Consider the following 20,265-nt stretch of genomic DNA (forward strand, 5'->3'; position numbering starts at 1 on the left):
CGCCATCGACAGGCTGAGCGACCATTTCATTTCTAAACGGATGGCTGTATGGATCCGTGACCATCGTGTGCAATTTCTCTGGTTATTACAAGAGCTGGACATCAGCCATTTTCCGGCAGATTTCACTTTTAACAAGAGATTTTGTCATGGAAAGCGGAGCGGCGGCTTTGCGCGTCGCGATGGATTCGCTACTGGAACGAGACAAAACCACCTTCATTTTGGTCTCACAGGACGGCTTTGAGATGGCTTTCAGACAGCTGTCGGTGGTTTTTCCATCAAGTGATTATCCGAGAAATTGTGGATGTGCCTGGACATGCCAGAACATGTCCCGTGAGGCTTCATCACAGTGTTGCTTTGCGCCATGCGGCACCGCCACGACGCGCGAAGCCTCCGCTCCTCTTTCCATGACAAAAACTCCTGTAACAGTGGAATGTGCCGTTCATTTCCAAACTGGACGCTGTGTTTTATCCAGGATGTCATCTGGCTAGCACAGGAATTGTGAAAAGACGTGGACATCAGCACTTTTTTGGCACATTGAGACAGACGTGTGGAGGAATTCCGCGTGTCGCGGTGGTGCCGCATGGCGCACAGCAGTGCCATGATGAAGCCTCATGGGACATGTTCTGGCATGTCCAGGCACATCCACAATTTCTCGGATAATCACTCGATGGAAAAACCACCGACAGCTGTCTGAACGCCATCTCAAAGCCATCCTGTGAGACCAAAACGAAGGTGGTTTTGTCTCGTTCCAGTAGCGAATCCATTGTGACGCGCGAAGCCTCCGCTCCGCTTTCCATGACAAAATCTCTTGTTAAAAGTGAAATCTGCCGGAAAATGGTTGATGTCCAGCTCTTGTGATAACCAGAGAAATTGCACACGATGGTCACGGATCCATACAGCCATCCGTTTAGAAATGAAATGGTCGCTCAGCTTGTCGATGGGGGCTTCAGAGCGCGGTGCACCACCAGTCGCTCTGGGCCGTCCTTAAAGCGACAGTAACACTCCGTAATCTCTTAGAAGCCCATAAAAATTTCACCAAAAACCATCTGAATTTCTCGAATGGTGTCCACTTGGATGTACCTCACAGTTTCTGAAAAATTCTGATCAAGCAAAGCGGCAGTCTCTGAGACATTCCTAAACAATGAAAAAAAACGACGACCACTCCTCACACAAAGCCTGCTCACAGGCAAATGACGCCACCGACAGGCGTGAAAAAACTCACGCATGCGCACGAAGGTTCAAGCATGGCTGATGCAATCACACGTGATTCAAATCCATATGGTTTTTGAAAAAAATAATAAGGTCGGATACTTTTCTAATAGACCTCGTATATCCAGAAAAAAATAATGACATGAACTTACTGAAATGCAAAGGCTGGAACTTTTACTTGATAATTACTGTTCCAGTCAATCAGAGAGTTTAGAATATACAGTAGTGTTCAGAATAATAGTAGTGCTATGTGACTAAAAAGATTAATCCAGCTTTTGAGTATATTTCTTATTGTTACATGGGAAACAAGGTACCAGTAGATTCAGTAGATTCTCACAAATCCAACAAGACCAAGCATTCATGATATGCACACTCTTAAGGGTATGAAATTGGGCTCTTAGTAAAAAAAAAAAAAGTAGAAAAGGGGGTGTTCACAATAATAGTAGCATCTGCTGTTGACGCTACAAACTCAAAACTATTATGTTCAAACTGCTTTTTTATCAATCCTGTGAATCACTAAACTAGTATTTAGTTGTATAACCACAGTTTTTCATGATTTCTTCACATCTGCGAGGCATTAATTTTGTTGGTTTGGAACCAAGATTTTGCTGGTTTACTAGTCTGCTTGGGGTTATTGTCTTGTTGAAACACCCATTTCAAGGACATGTCCTCTTCAGCATAAGGCACCATGACCTCTTCAAGTATTTTGACATATCCAAACTGATCCATGAAACCTGGTATGCGATATATAGGCCCAACACCATAGTAGGAGAAACATGCCCATATCATGATGCTTGCACCACCATGCTTCACTGTCTTCACTGTGAACTGTGGCTTGAATTCAGAGTTTGGGGGTCGTCTCACAAACTGTCTGCGACCCTTGGACCCAAAAAGAACAATTTTACTCTCATCAGTCCACAAAATATTCTTCCATTTCTCTTTAGGCCAGTTGATATACTCTTTGGCAAATTGTAACCTCTTCTGCACATGTCTTTTATTTAACAGAGGGACTTTGCGGGGGATTCTTGCACATAAATTAGCTTCACACAGGCGTCTTCTAACTGTCACAGCACTTACAGGTAACTCCAGACTGTCTTTGATCATCCTGGAGCTGATCAGTGAGTGAGCCTTTGCCATTCTGGTTATTCTTATATCTGTTTTGATGGTTGTTTTCCATTTTCTTCCATGCGTCTCTGGGTTTTTGTCCATTTTAAAGCATTGGAGATCATTGTAGATGAACAGCCTATACTTTTTTGCACCTGCATATGTTTTCCTCTCTCCAATCAACTTTTTAATCACACTATGCTGTTCTTCTGAACAATGTCTTGAACGTCCCATTTTCCTCAGGCTTGCAAAGAGAAAAGCATGTTCAACAGGTGCTGGCTTCATCCTTAAATAGGGGACACCTGATTCACACCTGTTTGTTCCACAAAATTGATGAACTCACTGACTGAATGCCACACTACTATTATTGTGAACACTCCCTTTTCTACTTTTTTTTTTTACTAATAGCCCAATTTCATAGTCTTAAGAGTGTGCATATCATGAATGCTTGGTCTTGTTGGATTTGTGAGAATCTACTGAATCTAGTGGTACCTTGTTTCCCATGTAACAATAAGAAATATACTCAAAACCTGGATTAAACTTTTTAGTCACATAGCACTACTATTATTCTGAACACTACTGTAGCTGTTAGGTTAGACCTTACCCGTGTGAAGTGCCTCAAGACGGCGTTGTTATGATTGGCACTACATAAATTAAATAAACTTGAAATTAAATGAATTGAACTGTGCAAGTGTGCGCACTATCATAGTTAAAGGACATGTCACAGAAATCATAACTTAGATTGAGGCTGTTAGTGACCATCCGTGCTTGTTTTTCTGAGTGTTTCCAATAGCATTTACGTAGCTTTGAGGAAATGTCTCAACATGTTGTTGCATGTAATGTAGCTGCTTACGTCAAGAACGGAGCCACTGATTAACTGCAAAGTTTACATAAGTGTGATGTCGTATTCTGACGACTCCTTTTTAAGTGATAACTGTTAAAAACAGTCTCTGCTAGAGGCTCCGCTTTATGCGTGCTTATAAGTGTTATTGTTGATCTAACTGAAAAATCTAAGAAACACATCTGTGTGGTCAGGCAGCCTGTAAAAACAGCATTGTGGTGGCGTTTCAAATATATATATATGTGTGTGTGTGTATGTATGTATGTGACTGTGAGGAGGAAGCGTAGCCCTAAACAGAAGCCCCGTGTACACCGCCAACCCGTTCACATCTCTAACCGTTTTTTCCCACTCGACGACACACCCGCCGAGGATCAAACTCTGGTTATTGGCGACTCTGTTTTGAGAAATGTGAAGTTAGCGACACCAGCAACCATAGTCAATTGTCTTCCGGGGGCCAGAGCAGGCGACATTGAAGGAAATTTGAAACTGCTGGCTAAGGCTAAGCGTAAATTTGGTAAGATTGTAATTCACGTCGGCAGTAATGACACCCGGTTACGCCAATCGGAGGTCACTAAAATTAACATTAAATCGGTGTGTAACTTTGCAAAAACAATGTCGGACTCTGTAGTTTTCTCTGGGCCCCTCCCCAATCGGACCGGGAGTGACATGTTTAGCCGCATGTTCTCCTTGAATTGCTGACTGTCTGAGTGGTGTCCAAAAAATGAGGTGGGCTTCATAGATAATTGGCAAAGCTTCTGGGGAAAACCTGGTCTTGTTAGGAGAGACGGCATCCATCCCACTTTGGATGGAGCAGCTCTCATTTCTAGAAATCTGGCCAATTTTCTTAAATCCTCCAAACCGTGACTATCCAGGGTTGGGACCAGGAGGCAGAGTTGTAGTCTTACACACCTCTCTGCAGCTTCTCTCCCCCTGCCATCCCCTCATTACCCCATCCCCGTAGAGACGGTGCCTGCTCCCAGACTACCAATAACCAGCAAAAATCTATTTAAGCATAAAAATTCAAAAAGAAAAAATAATATAGCACCTTCAACTGCACCACAGACTAAAACAGTTAAATGTGGTCTATTAAACATTAGGTCTCTCTCTTCTAAGTCCCTGTTGGTAAATGATATAATAATTGATCAACATATTGATTTATTCTGCCTAACAGAAACCTGGTTACAGCAGGATGAATATGTTAGTTTAAATGAGTCAACACCCCCGAGTCACACTAACTGTCAGAATGCTCGTAGCACGGGCCGGGGCGGAGGATTAGCAGCAATCTTCCATTCCAGCTTATTAATTAATCAAAAACCAGACAGAGCTTTAATTCATTTGAAGGCTTGTCTCTTAGTCTTGTCCATCCAAATTGGAAGTCCCAAAAAACAGTTTTATTTGTTATTATCTATCATCCACCTGGTCGTTACTGTGAGTTTCTCTGTGAATTTTCAGACCTTTTGTCTGACTTAGTGCTTAGCTCAGATAAGATAATTATAGTGGGCGATTTTAACATCCACACAGATGCTGAGAATGACAGCCTCAACACTGCATTTAATCTATTATTAGACTCTATTGGCTTTTCTCAAAAAGTAAATGAGTCCACCCACCACTTTAATCATATCTTAGATCTTGTTCTGACTTATGGTATGGAAATAGAAGACTTAACAGTATTCCCTGAAAACTCCCTTCTGTCTGATCATTTCTTAATAACATTTACATTTACTCTGATGGACTACCCAGCAGTGGGGAATAAGTTTCATTACACTAGAAGTCTTTCAGAAAGCGCTGTAACTAGGTTTAAGGATATGATTCCTTCTTTATGTTCTCTAATGCCATATACCAACACAGTGCAGAGTAGCTACCTAAACTCTGTAAGGGAGATAGAGTATCTCGTCAATAGTTTTACATCCTCATTGAAGACAACTTTGGATGCTGTAGCTCCTCTGAAAAAGAGAGCTTTAAATCAGAAGTGTCTGACTCCGTGGTATAACTCACAAACTCGTAGCTTAAAGCAGATAACCCGTATGTTGGAGAGGAAATGGCGTCTCACTAATTTAGAAGATCTTCACTTAGCCTGGAAAAAGAGTCTGTTGCTCTATAAAAAAGCCCTCCGTAAAGCTAGGACATCTTTCTACTCATCACTAATTGAAGAAAATAAGAACAACCCCAGGTTTCTTTTCAGCACTGTAGCCAGGCTGACAAAGAGTCAGAGCTCTATTGAGCTGAGTATTCCATTAACTTTAACTAGTAATGACTTCATGACTTTCTTTGCTAACAAAATTTTAACTATTAGAGAAAAAATTACTCATAACCATCCCAAAGACGTATCGTTATCTTTGGCTGCTTTCAGTGATGCCGGTATTTGGTTAGACTCTTTCTCTCTGATTGTTCTGTCTGAGTTATTCTCATTAGTTACTTCATCCAAACCATCAACATGTTTATTAGACCCCATTCCTACCAGGCTGCTCAAGGAAGCCCTACCATTATTTAATGCTTCGATCTTAAATATGATCAATCTATCTTTGTTAGTTGGCTATGTACCACAGGCTTTTAAGGTGGCAGTAATTAAACCATTACTTAAAAAGCCATCACTTGACCCAGCTATCTTAGCTAATTATAGGCCAATCTCCAACCTTCCTTTTCTCTCAAAAATTCTTGAAAGGGTAGTTGTAAAACAGCTAACTGATCATCTGCAGAGGAATGGTCTATTTGAAGAGTTTCAGTCAGGTTTTAGAATTCATCATAGTACAGAAACAGCATTAGTGAAGGTTACAAATGATCTTCTTATGGCCTCGGACAGTGGACTCATCTCTGTGCTTGTTCTGTTAGACCTCAGTGCTGCTTTTGATACTGTTGACCATAAAATTTTATTACAGAGATTAGAGCATGCCATAGGTATTAAAGGCACTGCGCTGCGGTGGTTTGAATCATATTTGTCTAATAGATTACAATTTGTTCATGTAAATGGGGAATCTTCTTCACAGACTAAAGTTAATTATGGAGTTCCACAAGGTTCTGTGCTAGGACCAATTTTATTTACTTTATACATGCTTCCCTTAGGCAGTATTATTAGACGGTATTGCTTAAATTTTCATTGTTACGCAGATGATACCCAGCTTTATCTATCCATGAAGCCAGAGGACACACACCAATTAGCTAAACTGCAGGATTGTCTTACAGACATAAAGACATGGATGACCTCTAATTTCCTGCTTTTAAACTCAGATAAAACTGAAGTTATTGTACTTGGCCCCACAAATCTTAGAAACATGGTGTCTAACCAGATCCTTACTCTGGATGGCATTACCCTGACCTCTAGTAATACTGTGAGAAATCTTGGAGTCATTTTTGATCAGGATATGTCATTCAAAGCGCATATTAAACAAATATGTAGGACTGCTTTTTTGCATTTACGCAATATCTCTAAAATCAGAAAGGTCTTGTCTCAGAGTGATGCTGAAAAACTAATTCATGCATTTATTTCCTCTAGGCTGGACTATTGTAATTCATTATTATCAGGTTGTCCTAAAAGTTCCCTAAAAAGCCTTCAGTTAATTCAAAATGCTGCAGCTAGAGTACTGACGGGGACTAGAAGGAGAGAGCATATCTCACCCATATTGGCCTCTCTTCATTGGCTTCCTGTTAATTCTAGAATAGAATTTAAAATTCTTCTTCTTACTTATAAGGTTTTGAATAATCAGGTCCCATCTTATCTTAGGGACCTCGTAGTACCATATCACCCCAATAGAGCGCTTCGCTCTCAGACTGCAGGCTTACTTGTAGTTCCTAGGGTTTGTAAGAGTAGAATGGGAGGCAGAGCCTTCAGCTTTCAGGCTCCTCTCCTGTGGAACCAGCTCCCAATTCAGATCAGGGAGACAGACACCCTCTCTACTTTTAAGATTAGGCTTAAAACTTTCCTTTTTGCTAAAGCTTATAGTTAGGGCTGGATCAGGTGACCCTGAACCATCCCTTAGTTATGCTGCTATAGACGTAGACTGCTGGGGGGTTCCCATGATGCACTGTTTCTTTCTCTTTTTGCTCTGTATGCACCACTCTGCATTTAATCATTAGTGATCGATCTCTGCTCCCCTCCACAGCATGTCTTTTTCTTGGTTCTCTCCCTCAGCCCCAACCAGTCCCAGCAGAAGACTGCCCCTCCCTGAGCCTGGTTCTGCTGGAGGTTTCTTCCTGTTAAAAGGGAGTTTTTCCTTCCCACTGTAGCCAAGTGCTTGCTCACAGGGGGTCGTTTTGACCGTTGGGGTTTTACATAATTGTTGTATGGCCTTGCCTTACAATATAAGGCGCCTTGGGGCAACTGTTTGTTGTGATTTGGCGCTATATAAAAAAATTGATTGATTGATTGATTGATATATATATTGCAAGTTCTCCCATTTAGAAATCATGGAGGGGTCTGAAATTTTCATCTTAGGTGCATGTCCACTGTGAGACACATAATCTAAAAAAAAAAAAAAAAATCCGGAAATCACAATGTATGATTTTTTTTTTTTAAATAATTTATTTGTATGTTACTGCTGCAAATAAGTATTTGACCCCCTACCAACCAGCAAGAATTCTGGCTCACACAGACCTATTAATTTTTCTTTAAGAAGCCCTCTTATTCTGCACTCTTTACCTCTATTAATTGCACCTGTTTGAACTTGTTACCTGTATAAAAGACACCTGTTCACACACTCAATCAATCACACTCCAACCTGTCCACCATAGCCAAGACCAAAGAGCTGTCTGAGGACACCAGGGACAAAACTGTAGACCTGCACAAGGCTGGGATAGACTACTGGACAACAGGCAAGCAGCTTGGTAGAAGACAAAAACTGTTACGATTATTTATTAGAAAGTGAAAGAAACACAAGATGACTGTCAATCTCCCCCGATCTGGGATTCCATGCAAGATCTCACTTTGTGGGGTAAGGATGATTCTGAGAAAGCTCAGAACTACACAGGAGGACCTAGTCAATGACCTGAAGAGAGCTGGGACCACAGTCACAAAGATTACATTAGTAACACATGATGCTGTCATGGTTTAAAATCCTGCAGGGCAGCAAGGTCCCCCTGCTCAAGCCAGCACATGTCCAGGCCTGTTTGAAGTTCAACTCCACTTACCATGTTTAGAGGATGAGAACAACCCCAAGAAAACCATTCCAACCGTGAAGCATGGGGGTGGAAACATCATACTCTGGGGGTACTCTTCTGCAAAGGGGACAGGATGACTGCACCGTATTGAAGGGAGGATGGATGGGGTCATGCATTGTGAGATTTTGGCAAACAATCTCCTTCCCTCAGTAAGAGCATTGAAGATGGGTCATGGCTGGGTCTTCTAGCATGACAGTGACCCCAAACACACAGCCAGGGCAACTAAGGAGGGGCTCCGTAAGAAGCATTTCAAGGTCCTGGAGTGGCCTGGTCAGTCTCCAGACCTGAACTCAATAGAAAATCTTTGGAGGGAGCTAAAACTCCAAACCTGAAAGATCTAGAGAAGATCTGTATGGAGGAGTGGACCAAAATCCCTGCTGCAGTGTGTGAAAACCTGGTCAAGAACTACAGGAAACGTTTGACCTCTGTAATTGCAAACAAAGGCTACTGTACCAAATATTAACATTGATTTTCACAGGTGTTCAAATACTTATTTGCAGCAGTAACATACAAATAAATTATTAAAAAATCATACATTGTGGTTTCCGGATTTTTTTTTTTTTTTTTTTTTTTTTTTTTTTTTTAAGATTATGTGTGGACATGCACCTAAGATGAAAATTTCAGACCCCTCCATGATTTCTAAGTGGGACAACTTGCAAAATCTCAGGGTGTTCAAATACTTATTTTTCTCACTGTATATATACATACACACACACACACACACACACACACACAAAACCTGTTAAAAGAGCTCTGCAGAGACGAATAGTATCCTGCAACACAGATAGCAGAATCAGCACACGTTAGGATCCAAAATCCAACAGCCTCGCTCAAAAATTTAAGAGTTTAATGGTGAGGTGTGTCGTCTCCTCTCTGTACAGAACATTGAAGCGGCAAGCAGCGCTTGTGCACAATCGCGAACTGGTAGCAAGTCCTGAAGCTCCTGAAATAGCGTAATCCCGATTCTTTCCAAGTGTGTTCTCGTAGGTTCACCGATCTGACTGAATGCTGAGTCATCACTGTCATATGAATGGTCAGTAGTTTCGTGATCTGATGTTGAAGAGTTTGTTTCACTCGGTCTGTTTGTCATTGTGCTACTTCTGTATTTACTAAAAGTGACGCCATTTCTTAAATGTTTTCCGGAAATGCCCCTGCAGGCTCATGGAGCACGAGGTTTAATTAGCAATAAAATACATCAGTGACCACTAATCATGACCACATGTGCACGGATAAACTCATGGCTACTTTGATGTGTGGTTGAACAGCAAGATAAAAAACTTTAAACAACAATCAGAATTCTCAAGCATATTCTCCATTTAATAGAAACCACTGAGTGGTGTGCATTTTGGGTTGTGCTCAGATCCTGTGGACTTTGTCATTTCGACAGAGGTTAGTGTGGCTTTTATGGCTGATATCTCTGCTTTTTGTATGGTCTCTATTTCTGATTTCAGATTGTTATGTTGACTGTCATTCAGGTTTTTGTGCTGGCTTGGTTTTCTCCTGTAGGCTCTCTGGTCACCTTACTGTTGTCTTCTCACATGAAACCCAAGGATTACTCCAAAAGTAGACATTCAAAGGAGTATGGGGCCTTATCTTGACGGCAGGTGCAGCGTAGCACAGATGCATTTTGCGTGTCTGAATATTTTTTTTTTTTTTTTGGCCATTGAGTGGTGTGTCTAAAGAGAGCTGGCCAGAAAAGGGGAGGCAGGGGTTGGATTTACTGTGTTCATTCATGTGCTTATAAATTTAGCCAAATAGGGGTGGCACTCCCTCTGTATAATTCCCTGAAACCATCCAGTGGATGGTCAAAATGCATAGAACACTGCCATCTACTGGATGGGAGTGTGAATAGCAACGAACGATCACAGTTGCATTTTCAGAATCACACACTTAACAGAATTTTTAGTTTTGCAAATGCCTTTTTTTTTTTTTTTTTTTACAAATTTTAAAAAATGATATATTTACAAATACACAATTATTTGTAAAAACCAACAGACACATTACAGTAACTTGTGTTTTTTTACAAATAAATCAACCAACCAACCAGTGATCAGAGGAGGCTCATTTTCCCTTAATGCCTTTAGGCATATGTTTCTGTTAATGCTCAAACTGTCAGAATTAGTGTATTACTTTAAAACTAAAACATATGTGTCGTTTTTCACTTTGTAAAAATGACAGAGTTGACCTTAATTTGGATTAACTGTCCGGAATTAGTTTTGCTTATAAATCAAAACCATAAGTGAAAACTGCTTTACTTCTGATGTCTCCTGCACACGTCTGTGCTATTTCATGTTGAAAGTAAATGACTCTTCCTTAAAGCAGTGGGCAGGGCGCAGAAAGACAAGCTCTGACTCGTTTGTGTTGGGTTTGTGATCGCCTTTGCTTTTCCTCAGAAGCGTCGGTGGTGCGTAAACTCAAAACTAGCTTGTCAGTAGCTGCCAGTGTACCGGAGTCCATACTAAGAGTTAGCAGTTAGCTGTAAGTTCTGCAAAATGTTTTAGCAGTTTATCGGTTTAGCGTTACAAAAGTTAACTTTTCAGTTAGCAGATTAGCGGTTATTGAAGCTAACTTTGTGGTTAGCTGTGCCCACCACTAATCAGCAGACAGCAAAATGATGGCTGTAACTAATGTTTATGCCAAGTTTATTCAAGATTAACAAAAGATGGATAAAGACATTACTGTGATTCTTCAAAATGCCCCGATTTGCTATTCGAGATGAAACAGGAAGGAAGGGTCCTCTGGGGGAATAGGGGTACTAGTTCGGCACAACAGAATGTTTAATAAACTTGGCTTTTGTGGTCCAGTTCTCATTTAAGTAACAAAAACGGATTTTTCTAAATGTTTCCCAACCGCATTTAGTTCTCTCTAAAGAAAACATTTAATTACATTTTGGAATAAAATGAGAAACCATCAACCATGTAAATTGCACTTGTAACGTAAGCGTGGCACACAGGTTTCTTTCAACACAAAATTCTGTTATTTTAACATGTAGAGATCTACATAATAAATAGCAACAACACTTCCAAACAGCGTGTCGCTGTGAACCACTTTGCTCTGGGAGTGAAGATAGGGCCCTTCATGTTGAAACACCTTTCACACACAGGTTCCAGTATCTTTGCTTGACCAAAACACTGGATGTTCTGTGTTTGCGCTGCGTTTTGTAAACAGAAACTCTGACTTTTGATGAATCCAGGCAGAGGACCATGTGAACAGCTCCTACTGTGTTCTCAGTTTCTTCCAGTGCAGGAGTTGGGCCGCTGAAGCCTGTTCTCCCGCCGCAGCCGCTGCCCGTCAGTCAGTCTCTTGTTGTTGGAGTTTCACAGGCCCCTCCCCCCATCAGTGCTGCCCATCCTTACCAGGTACTGGGCAGGCAGCCACAGTGTGTCAGACTGTGTGAAACTCATTTCTGTTGCCCGTTTTTTTGGCTGTGATTCAGACAGCAGTGTTTTTGTTCTTTGACTAAACTTGCTTTGCTCAATATTGTCTCTCTTTAATCCGCCTGCTGACAGAATCCGCCCTCCATGACCGCGGCTCAGGCGGCCGCACAGATGGCCCTGGATGCAGCCAACAACCAGAAGAGCCGCTGTGAGTTATGAGTGGATGCTGTGGGGGTTTTTCTGGAACATTTTATGTCAGCAGACATTTTTGTTGCTGTGTGTGTGTTTTACAGCAAAACTTGGCCTCTGTGTTTTTGTGCTTTACTTTTTGATGTTTAGTCAATGGTCTCATTCACAGCGAGCATCACTGGGTATGTTTCCATTATCCTCCATATCGAACAAACTGAAGTAAGATACAGATACAGATTCTTTATTGTCATTGTAACCAGTACAACAAAAGGTCAGGTGCAGCCTTTTAGTGCAAATATACCCCTGAGTAAACCACACTCAGACTTACAAGGTCTGGAGAAGAAAAGGAAAAATAAACATAAAATTTAACCGAATGAAAGGGGTATGTCCAGAGTGCACATTAAAAAAGGAAAAAAAATAAAATAAATAAAAACGTAGTAGCAAAAAGAGATTGCATATAAACAAAGAGAAAAGTGTGTACAAAACTGTGAATATTTCACTGGCAGTGGATATTGCACATAAACAAATTCCAAGTGTGTCATGTGACCTGGCTGTTTGGTTCCAGTGGCATTCAAAGCTCTAACAGCAGTTGGGTAGAAACTGTTTTTCAGTCTATTTGTTCTTGCTTTAATGGTCCTGTACCGTCTGCCTGATGGCAGCAGCTCAAACTGTGTCCCAGTTGGGACGAGTCCTTTGGGATGGTGTTGGCTCTCCTGAGACAGTAAGAGACATGAAGGTCCCCCAGTGTGGGTAGAGGGCACCCAGTGATCTTCTAATCAATTGGAAAGTCAAATGTCTTTATTTTTATGTTCCCACGAGGTGGTTTTTGAAGAGATTAAAAAAAAAAAAAGCCTTATTTAGAAAGAGTGAAATGGAAACAAGTTTTTTCGCTGTTACAGGTCACATGACACACATAAACAACATTCTAAAATACACAGCATGGTACATGTGGGCAAAGTAAGAGAGGGTGAGCTCCTTAAACATAAGAGATGACGTTATGGCAGTATGGATAAAAAGAAGAGAGAAATAGTAATGTTTAGCAGGACTCAAGGCCTTTTTATCATAATGATGCACAGGGTTTTGCGTGGCTATGAAGTTGCAGATACAGAGTAGCATAAATTGGGCTTTACACTTTGTCATGATTACTGGATTTACAGTTACAGAGAGCCTCACAAGAAGACAAAACCCAGCAGCGACCTGCAATAACTCAAAGGAAACGCTGTCATTTCGCAACAATATTTTAGTTATATTGATATTGCAAATATCGTTAAACGTTTGTCCAAATCTGTCATGGAAGCCAAGGTCCTCACTGCAGCTCCTCCCCCCCCCCCCCCCCACACACACACAAACGTGGTGGGGGGGGGTGTATAGGAATCATCCCGTCCATCTGTAGCACAACTCCTCTTAGACCAGTTTATGAATTTCAGTGAAGCTTCAGTCTGTGATAGCACACTGTGAAGATGTGCAAGAAGGAAACTAATTCTGGTCCAACGTCTTCAATAAGAAATAGTCAGATTTTCTTTTTTTTTTTTTCACCCAGTTTGGTTATTCAGGTGTTTCATATTAAGTCTGGACTTAAAAATCTCCACAGAATCTGACTGTTTTATTGATGCAGGGAGATCATTCCACACAACAGGGGCACGATAAGAGAAAGCTCTGTGACCCGCAGACTTCTTATTCACCTTAGGGACACAAAGTAGTCCTGCACCCTGAGAACGTAAAGCCCGGGCTGGTACGTAAGGTTTAATTAGGTCAGCTAGGTAGGGAGGTGCCAGTCCATGAATAATTTTATAGGTTAGTAGCAGAACCTTAAAATCTGATCTCACTGGGACAGGAAGCCAGTGAAGAGATGCCAAAATGGGTGTAATGTGGTCAAACTTTCTGCTTCATGTCAAAAGTCTGGCTGCAGCATTTTGAACCAGTTGGAGACCCCTAATGCTAGACTGCAGTTTCTTCCTCAATATCATCAGAGGGAGTTTTTCTTTACACTGTTGCCTCTGCAGTAGAGCAGGGGTGGCCGAGTTCAGTCCTCGAGAGCCACCTACCTGACACTCTTAGTTGTCTCCCTGCTCCAACACACCTGAATCCAATGAAAAGCTCATTAAAAGTCTGCTAACGAGTCTTTCATTGGATTCAGGTGTGTTGGAGCAGGAGACAACTAAGAGTGTCAGGAAGGTGGTCTCTCGAGGACCGAACTTGGCCACCCCTGCTCTAGGGGTTGGTAAGGTTAGACCTTACTTGTGTGAAGCACCTTGAGGCAGCTTTGTGATTTGGTGCTGTATAAACAAAATAAATTAAATTAGATGTGTCATTTTGCATGCTTGTTCATAGATCTGTAGATCTATGCTTTTTAGTGCTGGGGCTAAGTTTTCTGTACTTTGTTTGCTGTCTTACACCTAGCCCCCCGATACCTGTTCTGGATTTGTCAAGTTAGATTTTTTTTTTTTTTTTGTTGCCCTCCTCTCATTGTTCATCTCTATTCTAGTCACAGGAATTCCCTTAAGCAGTCAACCGAGCCTGTCATCGGTCTCTGGGGTGAAGTTGCCCCAATCCAGTCAGCCCAGCCTATCAACAGTGACAACAACCACACCTCCCATGATTCCACAGCAACAGGTTCCTCCCAGTCAACAGCCACAGCAAGTCCCTCCTTCAGGGCAGCCTGCAGCCAATCAGCAACCACAGGCACCACCTCAGCAGCAACCTACAACCAATCAACCCACAGCACCGTCAGCACAACCCGGCATGGTAAACTGTAACAGCAGGCACCATCTACAAGAATAATAATGTGGATAAATTCACATTTTAGCAGTTGTTGTTGTTGCTTACAGTAGGGAGGTGATGTTACTAGGTTTTTCAACAGGATATCTCAAAATGACATGACATGATTTTTCAGTTAAATATGTAGATGTTGGAGCAAGCAAACGCACCAAAATGAGCTGATCAATCACACAGATTTAGAATTCTCATTTGGCGCTTGGCCCTGTATACACCTATGTGTGTGTGTTTTTCTTTCTGTTTACTTGACAGCCTGGCGTAACTGGACCTCAAGGCAATGCAAACCCAATTGGGCAGCCACAAGGAGTAGCCAATAAGATTGTAGCATGGACTGGAGTTCTGGAGTGGCAAGAGGTAAAGTTATTTTGTTCCTTTGTTTTTAGCGGGTTGGTAAAAGTGACTATGTATTTTTCAGAGTAGCAGTTGCATCACAGTATTACATCTGTTCAGAAATGTGTTAAGAAGAGGGAAAAAAGACGCATAAATCTCACCGATTTGTAAATCACATATAAGGTGCGAACGCTTCATGCAACAAAAAGCAACATTAATCTGCGTGTTATTTATTTTAATCTAAACACCGCATTAGTGAGCAGTAGCTAACGACCTGATTCATGTTATTGTACGAGGCACAAAACCCTGAGTAAACTGCTTCTTTCATCCACTGAACAGACGATCATAGGGTTAGGGTTTGGACTGAAAACAGGATCTGGTACAGGGTGCATGAGTTTGTCTTTATGTAACACTCCTAAATTAAAGGTGCACTTTTGAAGCTTTTTTTAAACTACTGCTACTAAAACTACTTATAATAATAATTCCAACAACTAAAATGTGTATAGAGAATTTAAATGTTAGAATTTAATAGTTACATTTATAAACAATGTAGGTTAGAAATGGCAAGTTTTACCGTTACATTGCCATCAACAGTTAAATATGAGGTCAGGGAAGATGTCTTTATTTTTTATAAAACAAGTATTTTTGTTCATTGAAGTCAAGAAAGGGGGTGTATAAAGTGAGTATTGGCAAAACGGGTTATTATCATGTTGAGGTGGCAGGGGGGTGTTGTTGGCAGCTGCTCAAAGTAACTAATAAAGTAACTAGTACTCTAACTTAGTTACTTTTGAAATTGAGTAATCAGTAAACTAACTAAGTTACTTTTTCAAGAAGTAATCAGTAATTGGATTACTTTTTCAAAGTAACTGGTAACACTGGTTCTGACATCATGCTGGCAAAGATCTTATGTAAACAAACATGCACGGAAACACATCCACCCATATCAAAGTTGCTGAGGTCATGTCCATATATTGTATGATAAATTATTAAGGAAATTATCGTGACAGGCTGAGCTACAAAATCCTTGATCAGTGTATGTAAACATCTGGGTGTGTATTTTTAGTGAACTAATGTGTATGTCAGCCTTTCTGGTGGTCTGTGAGTGACCCCTAGTGGTCTATGAGTATATTGGTAAAATGTCACATTTAAATTGTTTCTCAAACTGTTTATGGAATCACCAGCCTCGGAGGATGTTCATTCAGCAGATCACAGACATGACACAAAACTAAAGTCATTTCAAATGGCAACTTTCTGGCTTTAAGAAACACTATAAGAAATCAGGAAAAAAAATTGTGGCAGTCAGTAACGGTTACTTTTTTAGACCAAGCAGAGGGAAAAAAATATGGAATCACTCAATTTTCCATAATTTTTGCCAGGGGTTGTGTATATATATATAGAGAGAGACACACACACACACACATATGTAGTTGTATGGTATAGACAGGCAGGGGTGGTGGCCAAGTGGTTAATGCACTTGGATTCAGTGTGGAAGGTTCCACATGGGATCTGCTGTGCTGACCCCGAGTGGCGGGCGGGCGGCAGCTGAAGAGACTTCCGTTTAGTATAGTATAGACATAGTACAGACAGTAGCATATACTGTATGCAACTGACTCAACAAAGCTATTTGTAAATCTGTCAATATTAGGTTGTAATTTGTAATAACCTGTTGGTTGTATATTTGGGGAGTTAAGTGGTCTGAGATTTTTTTTGTTTGTTTTTTTTGTTTGTTTTTTTCACTGGTTGAATGGTTCTTGACCTAAAAATAATGAGAAACGTGTAGCTGTTAAATTGCATCAGGTAGAATATTTTCAGTTTGGTGTAAACTGAGATCTAACATATGAGAAAGGAGAATTGCCTGATCAAACATAATTTTGATCCAGGATCATCTGGTCTGTCACAGTGGAAAGTCTTAATAACAACGTGCCATTGATTATAGTACAGTATGAGTAATTGCACATATTTTTAACGCCTTACTACTATTGGTTTAGGTTCAAAGTCTGATCAATTTAGCTTATAGTCGTGGTGCTGAGGCAGTGAAATGGATGTTAATAGCTTTTCTGTGGTGCTTAGGAGTCCTTCAAGATCAATTGCCTCTATTGACTGGAGTCTCATTCTTTCCCTTGTTTGTCAACATGTCCTCAGTTGCTCAGGTTGAGAGAAACAAAGCACGAAGTGTGCCGTTTCAAACATTGAGAAGATGCACATTTAGCGTCACTCTTGGTGTGTTGTTTCCTCGTCTGTTTCATTTCACTTGGCTTTTAGTAGCAAAAATGACATCTAACATTGTTTCATCAAATTTTAGTTAAATTTCTGAATCCTCCTTTAAAATGTGATATCCCTTCATAAGTAAATCCACCATTAAATGTAAATAAATGTTTTTGGCTGTCCACAATTAACACTCACCTTCATTCTTGCTTTAGCATGCCATGCACATAAAATGCCCGCAATAAATCCTTGGCACAAAATGCTTGGAATGGATGGCACTGCGGCGACTGTGCAACTCACCATGTGATTGTATTTATTGATCTTGTATTGATGCCATGAAAAGGAAGACTACTTTCCAAGTGAGATTAGGGCATTGATGTGCTGAGAAAGTTGTGTAGTTTTACTTACGGTGCTTATTTAAAAATCCAACCCTTCGTCTGCGTAGTGACACCTGAGTAATGGATCAAGTAGGGGATTACCTATTGAGGTGAAATACAGTAGGGACCTTGTGTGCCCTGCGGCCACTATGATAGCCATGAAGGCCCAACAGGAATCCTCAACACGAGACAGCTAACTGGGCTCTGGCGAAAGAAGAATTCTTTAATGGTGGATCAGGTGGAGGGGGTGATTGATGGCTTGCTTGTGAAGGTGGATGAAGGCTCCAGCAGGTTGTCAGACCCTGCTTGCCTGGGATTTCCCAGTCATTGAACCTTGCTAAGGATCTGACAAGGGCCGTGTGTTTGTTGGCATACAGCAACATTCCCACGTTAAACAAATCCATGCACAGGCATCTCCAGCTCAACCCTGAATGGAGATTTTCTAAATGATGCAGGTCAAGACTGGGCCTGTTGAGTCATGTCCACATACACAATCCCAACCAAGAATCAACCAAGAGACCACCTTCCTCACCATCAAGGGATTGCCATGACTTATTTTCCTCAGTACTTTATTCTTCCTTTAGGTTTGGGTATCTGCTAGTCCTTGTTCGGGTCTCAGCATTAAAAGGATTGAGTTGGGTAGACTATATGTGCTTTTCCTCATCAGTCTTCTCTGGCAGTTGATAGGTCTTTCCAGTCAGTCTTGCCCAATACACCCTCAAAAGATGGTTGACTGGGAGGTAGGTTTGCCACTTTCATGATGTCTAAAAGGTCCTTACTTTTTTGTTTGAGCACTAATATACTCTGGTATATTCCTAAAGGAACTTCAACAACGTTCAGAGTTGGGTAGAACCCAGTCTCCGTCAAGTTGCTGTCAAGTCTCTGCACTTAGTCCCCAGTTCTGTTTTACTGTCACAGATGTAATGGGAGATGACTTGGTTGAAGGATTTCTTTCTTTTTGCAGCAGCATCATTGCTTTGCAGTTCTCCCCCTTTCAAAAATCAAGTCTCTGCTTATGTATTGAGACATGACTTGATGCAGAATCATGAATAAACATCAGAGGTCTGAGTCCAACAAAGGCAACAGTACAGCACAGACATCAATGACAGATATGCCACTCTAATCTCACCAAGCCAGACACAATGCATCCCAGCCTGTCATGCCCATGAGGCTTTACGGTTTATTCTGTTGGTCTCTGTTGGAAAGTTGGACATGGGTTAGGGGCAGTGGGCAACAACTGAGAAACAGATCTAAGGCCGTGTTCACCACAACAAGTATAGCAAACTGTTTTTTTTTTTGTTGTTTTGTTTTTATAAATGGCAAAAGTATTGTGTCAAATACTGTTACACAAGTCTTGCTGAGTAGGTTCTTGATGTTTTTGAATCTGGCAAAATTCTTTTAAATATTACTGTCACTCAGACAGACAAACATAACAACAAACCTGCACCAATGCAGAACAATCCTGGAACATCCTTATAAGATGAAAAAGATGTTTCAAACACAACAAATTGAAGAAGAAGGTCTTTTTCTGTATATCAGTATGTATACTGTTTAGTTTTCATATTTTCTGAGCAGTAAACTGAATGCTTTTATTACAATTTTAAGAACACACCAACTGAAATGTCATTAAATTTGTGTAGCACAAAGTCAAGACATATGTCACCCCAATGCGCTTCACCTGGGTAATAGGCATTGTTTGAGGAAGAAACCTCAAGCAGACCGGACTCAGAGGGGCGGCCCACTGCTTATGCTGTGTTTACACATAGGCAGGACGCATTATGAATGTCATTTGTGGCACATTCCTGACATTCTTAATGCATCTGAATAGGTTTCTTAACGGCGTGATATTCGTGGAGCATGTTTTTGGCTGTCAAAAAAACTTCCACGAATGTCACGCACCACCCTCATTTCGCCTCATGCTGTGCAGCTCTCAGCTGAGCGTGTTGATTGGTGGTGATCCTTAATAGAGTGTGACAGCATTCGTAGTGGTTCCTGTGATGGTTCTTGGAGCCCTTACTGTCACGCGTTATTACAAATTGACACGGAAACTGTCAAGTTTGGACATGAATTGTAATGCAGTGTCACATTTCACTGCGCACCACTATGAATCACTTCTCTCACGTGTGCACAATTAAACCCTGCTGGACTGTATTCAGTTTCATTGCTGCAGTATGCCGAAGGAGGACAGTGATGCCAAATCGGCTAAGTCTTGTTCCAATGCTCCTTAGTGCGCTCCTGCAGGTGTTCCACTTGCTGTTGTGCCTGATGTTAAGGAGAATGAATCTGAGCCAGAGGAGAGCCACGTGCAGCCAGACATCTGGCTCTCTGTCTCCTCCTCCCTCCTTTCTGCACAACTCTGTAACACAGAGCCCAACTAAGCATGCAATCACAAAGTTCTTCTTCTGCTGTGGATTCATCTGGAGCGATGTGAACTGTTCAACAGCTGACAGTAGGATGAATATGGGGAGTGTGTGGAGACAATTTGCCTGATTTGCAGCATTCCTGACAGATTCATGACAGAACAAAACATTATTATTGACAGTGCGTAATGGTTCATCATAATTTGCCATCGATACGTGGTAGAGAAGCTTGAATCTTCGACTGGACTGGGTTGCTTGACGTGAGGACGTTTGGCTTCAAATCACAGAAGCTTCCTCAGGCAAGAATTTTAGCTGAGGAAGCTTCTGTGATTTGAAGCCAAACGTCC

The 20,265-nt window shown here is 41.2% G+C and overlaps 1 protein-coding gene across 3 annotated transcripts in view; it reads left to right on the plus strand.

Moving 5' to 3' along the window:
* Positions 1-20,265, plus strand: part of med25 (mediator complex subunit 25) — a 52,316-nt gene that overhangs the window by 4,502 nt on the left and 27,549 nt on the right. For all 3 annotated transcript variants that reach the window (XM_034190368.1, XM_034190370.1, XM_034190369.1), the window contains exons 8-11: positions 11,537-11,664; positions 11,815-11,890; positions 14,357-14,616; positions 14,899-15,000. In XM_034190368.1, the coding sequence (XP_034046259.1) occupies positions 11,537-11,664; positions 11,815-11,890; positions 14,357-14,616; positions 14,899-15,000 (566 nt within the window). The remainder of the gene's footprint in view (positions 1-11,536; positions 11,665-11,814; positions 11,891-14,356; positions 14,617-14,898; positions 15,001-20,265) is intronic.

Source organism: Thalassophryne amazonica, chromosome 16 (assembly GCF_902500255.1).
Source record: "Thalassophryne amazonica chromosome 16, fThaAma1.1, whole genome shotgun sequence".
In the NCBI taxonomy this organism is placed as follows: Eukaryota; Metazoa; Chordata; class Actinopteri; order Batrachoidiformes; family Batrachoididae; genus Thalassophryne; species Thalassophryne amazonica.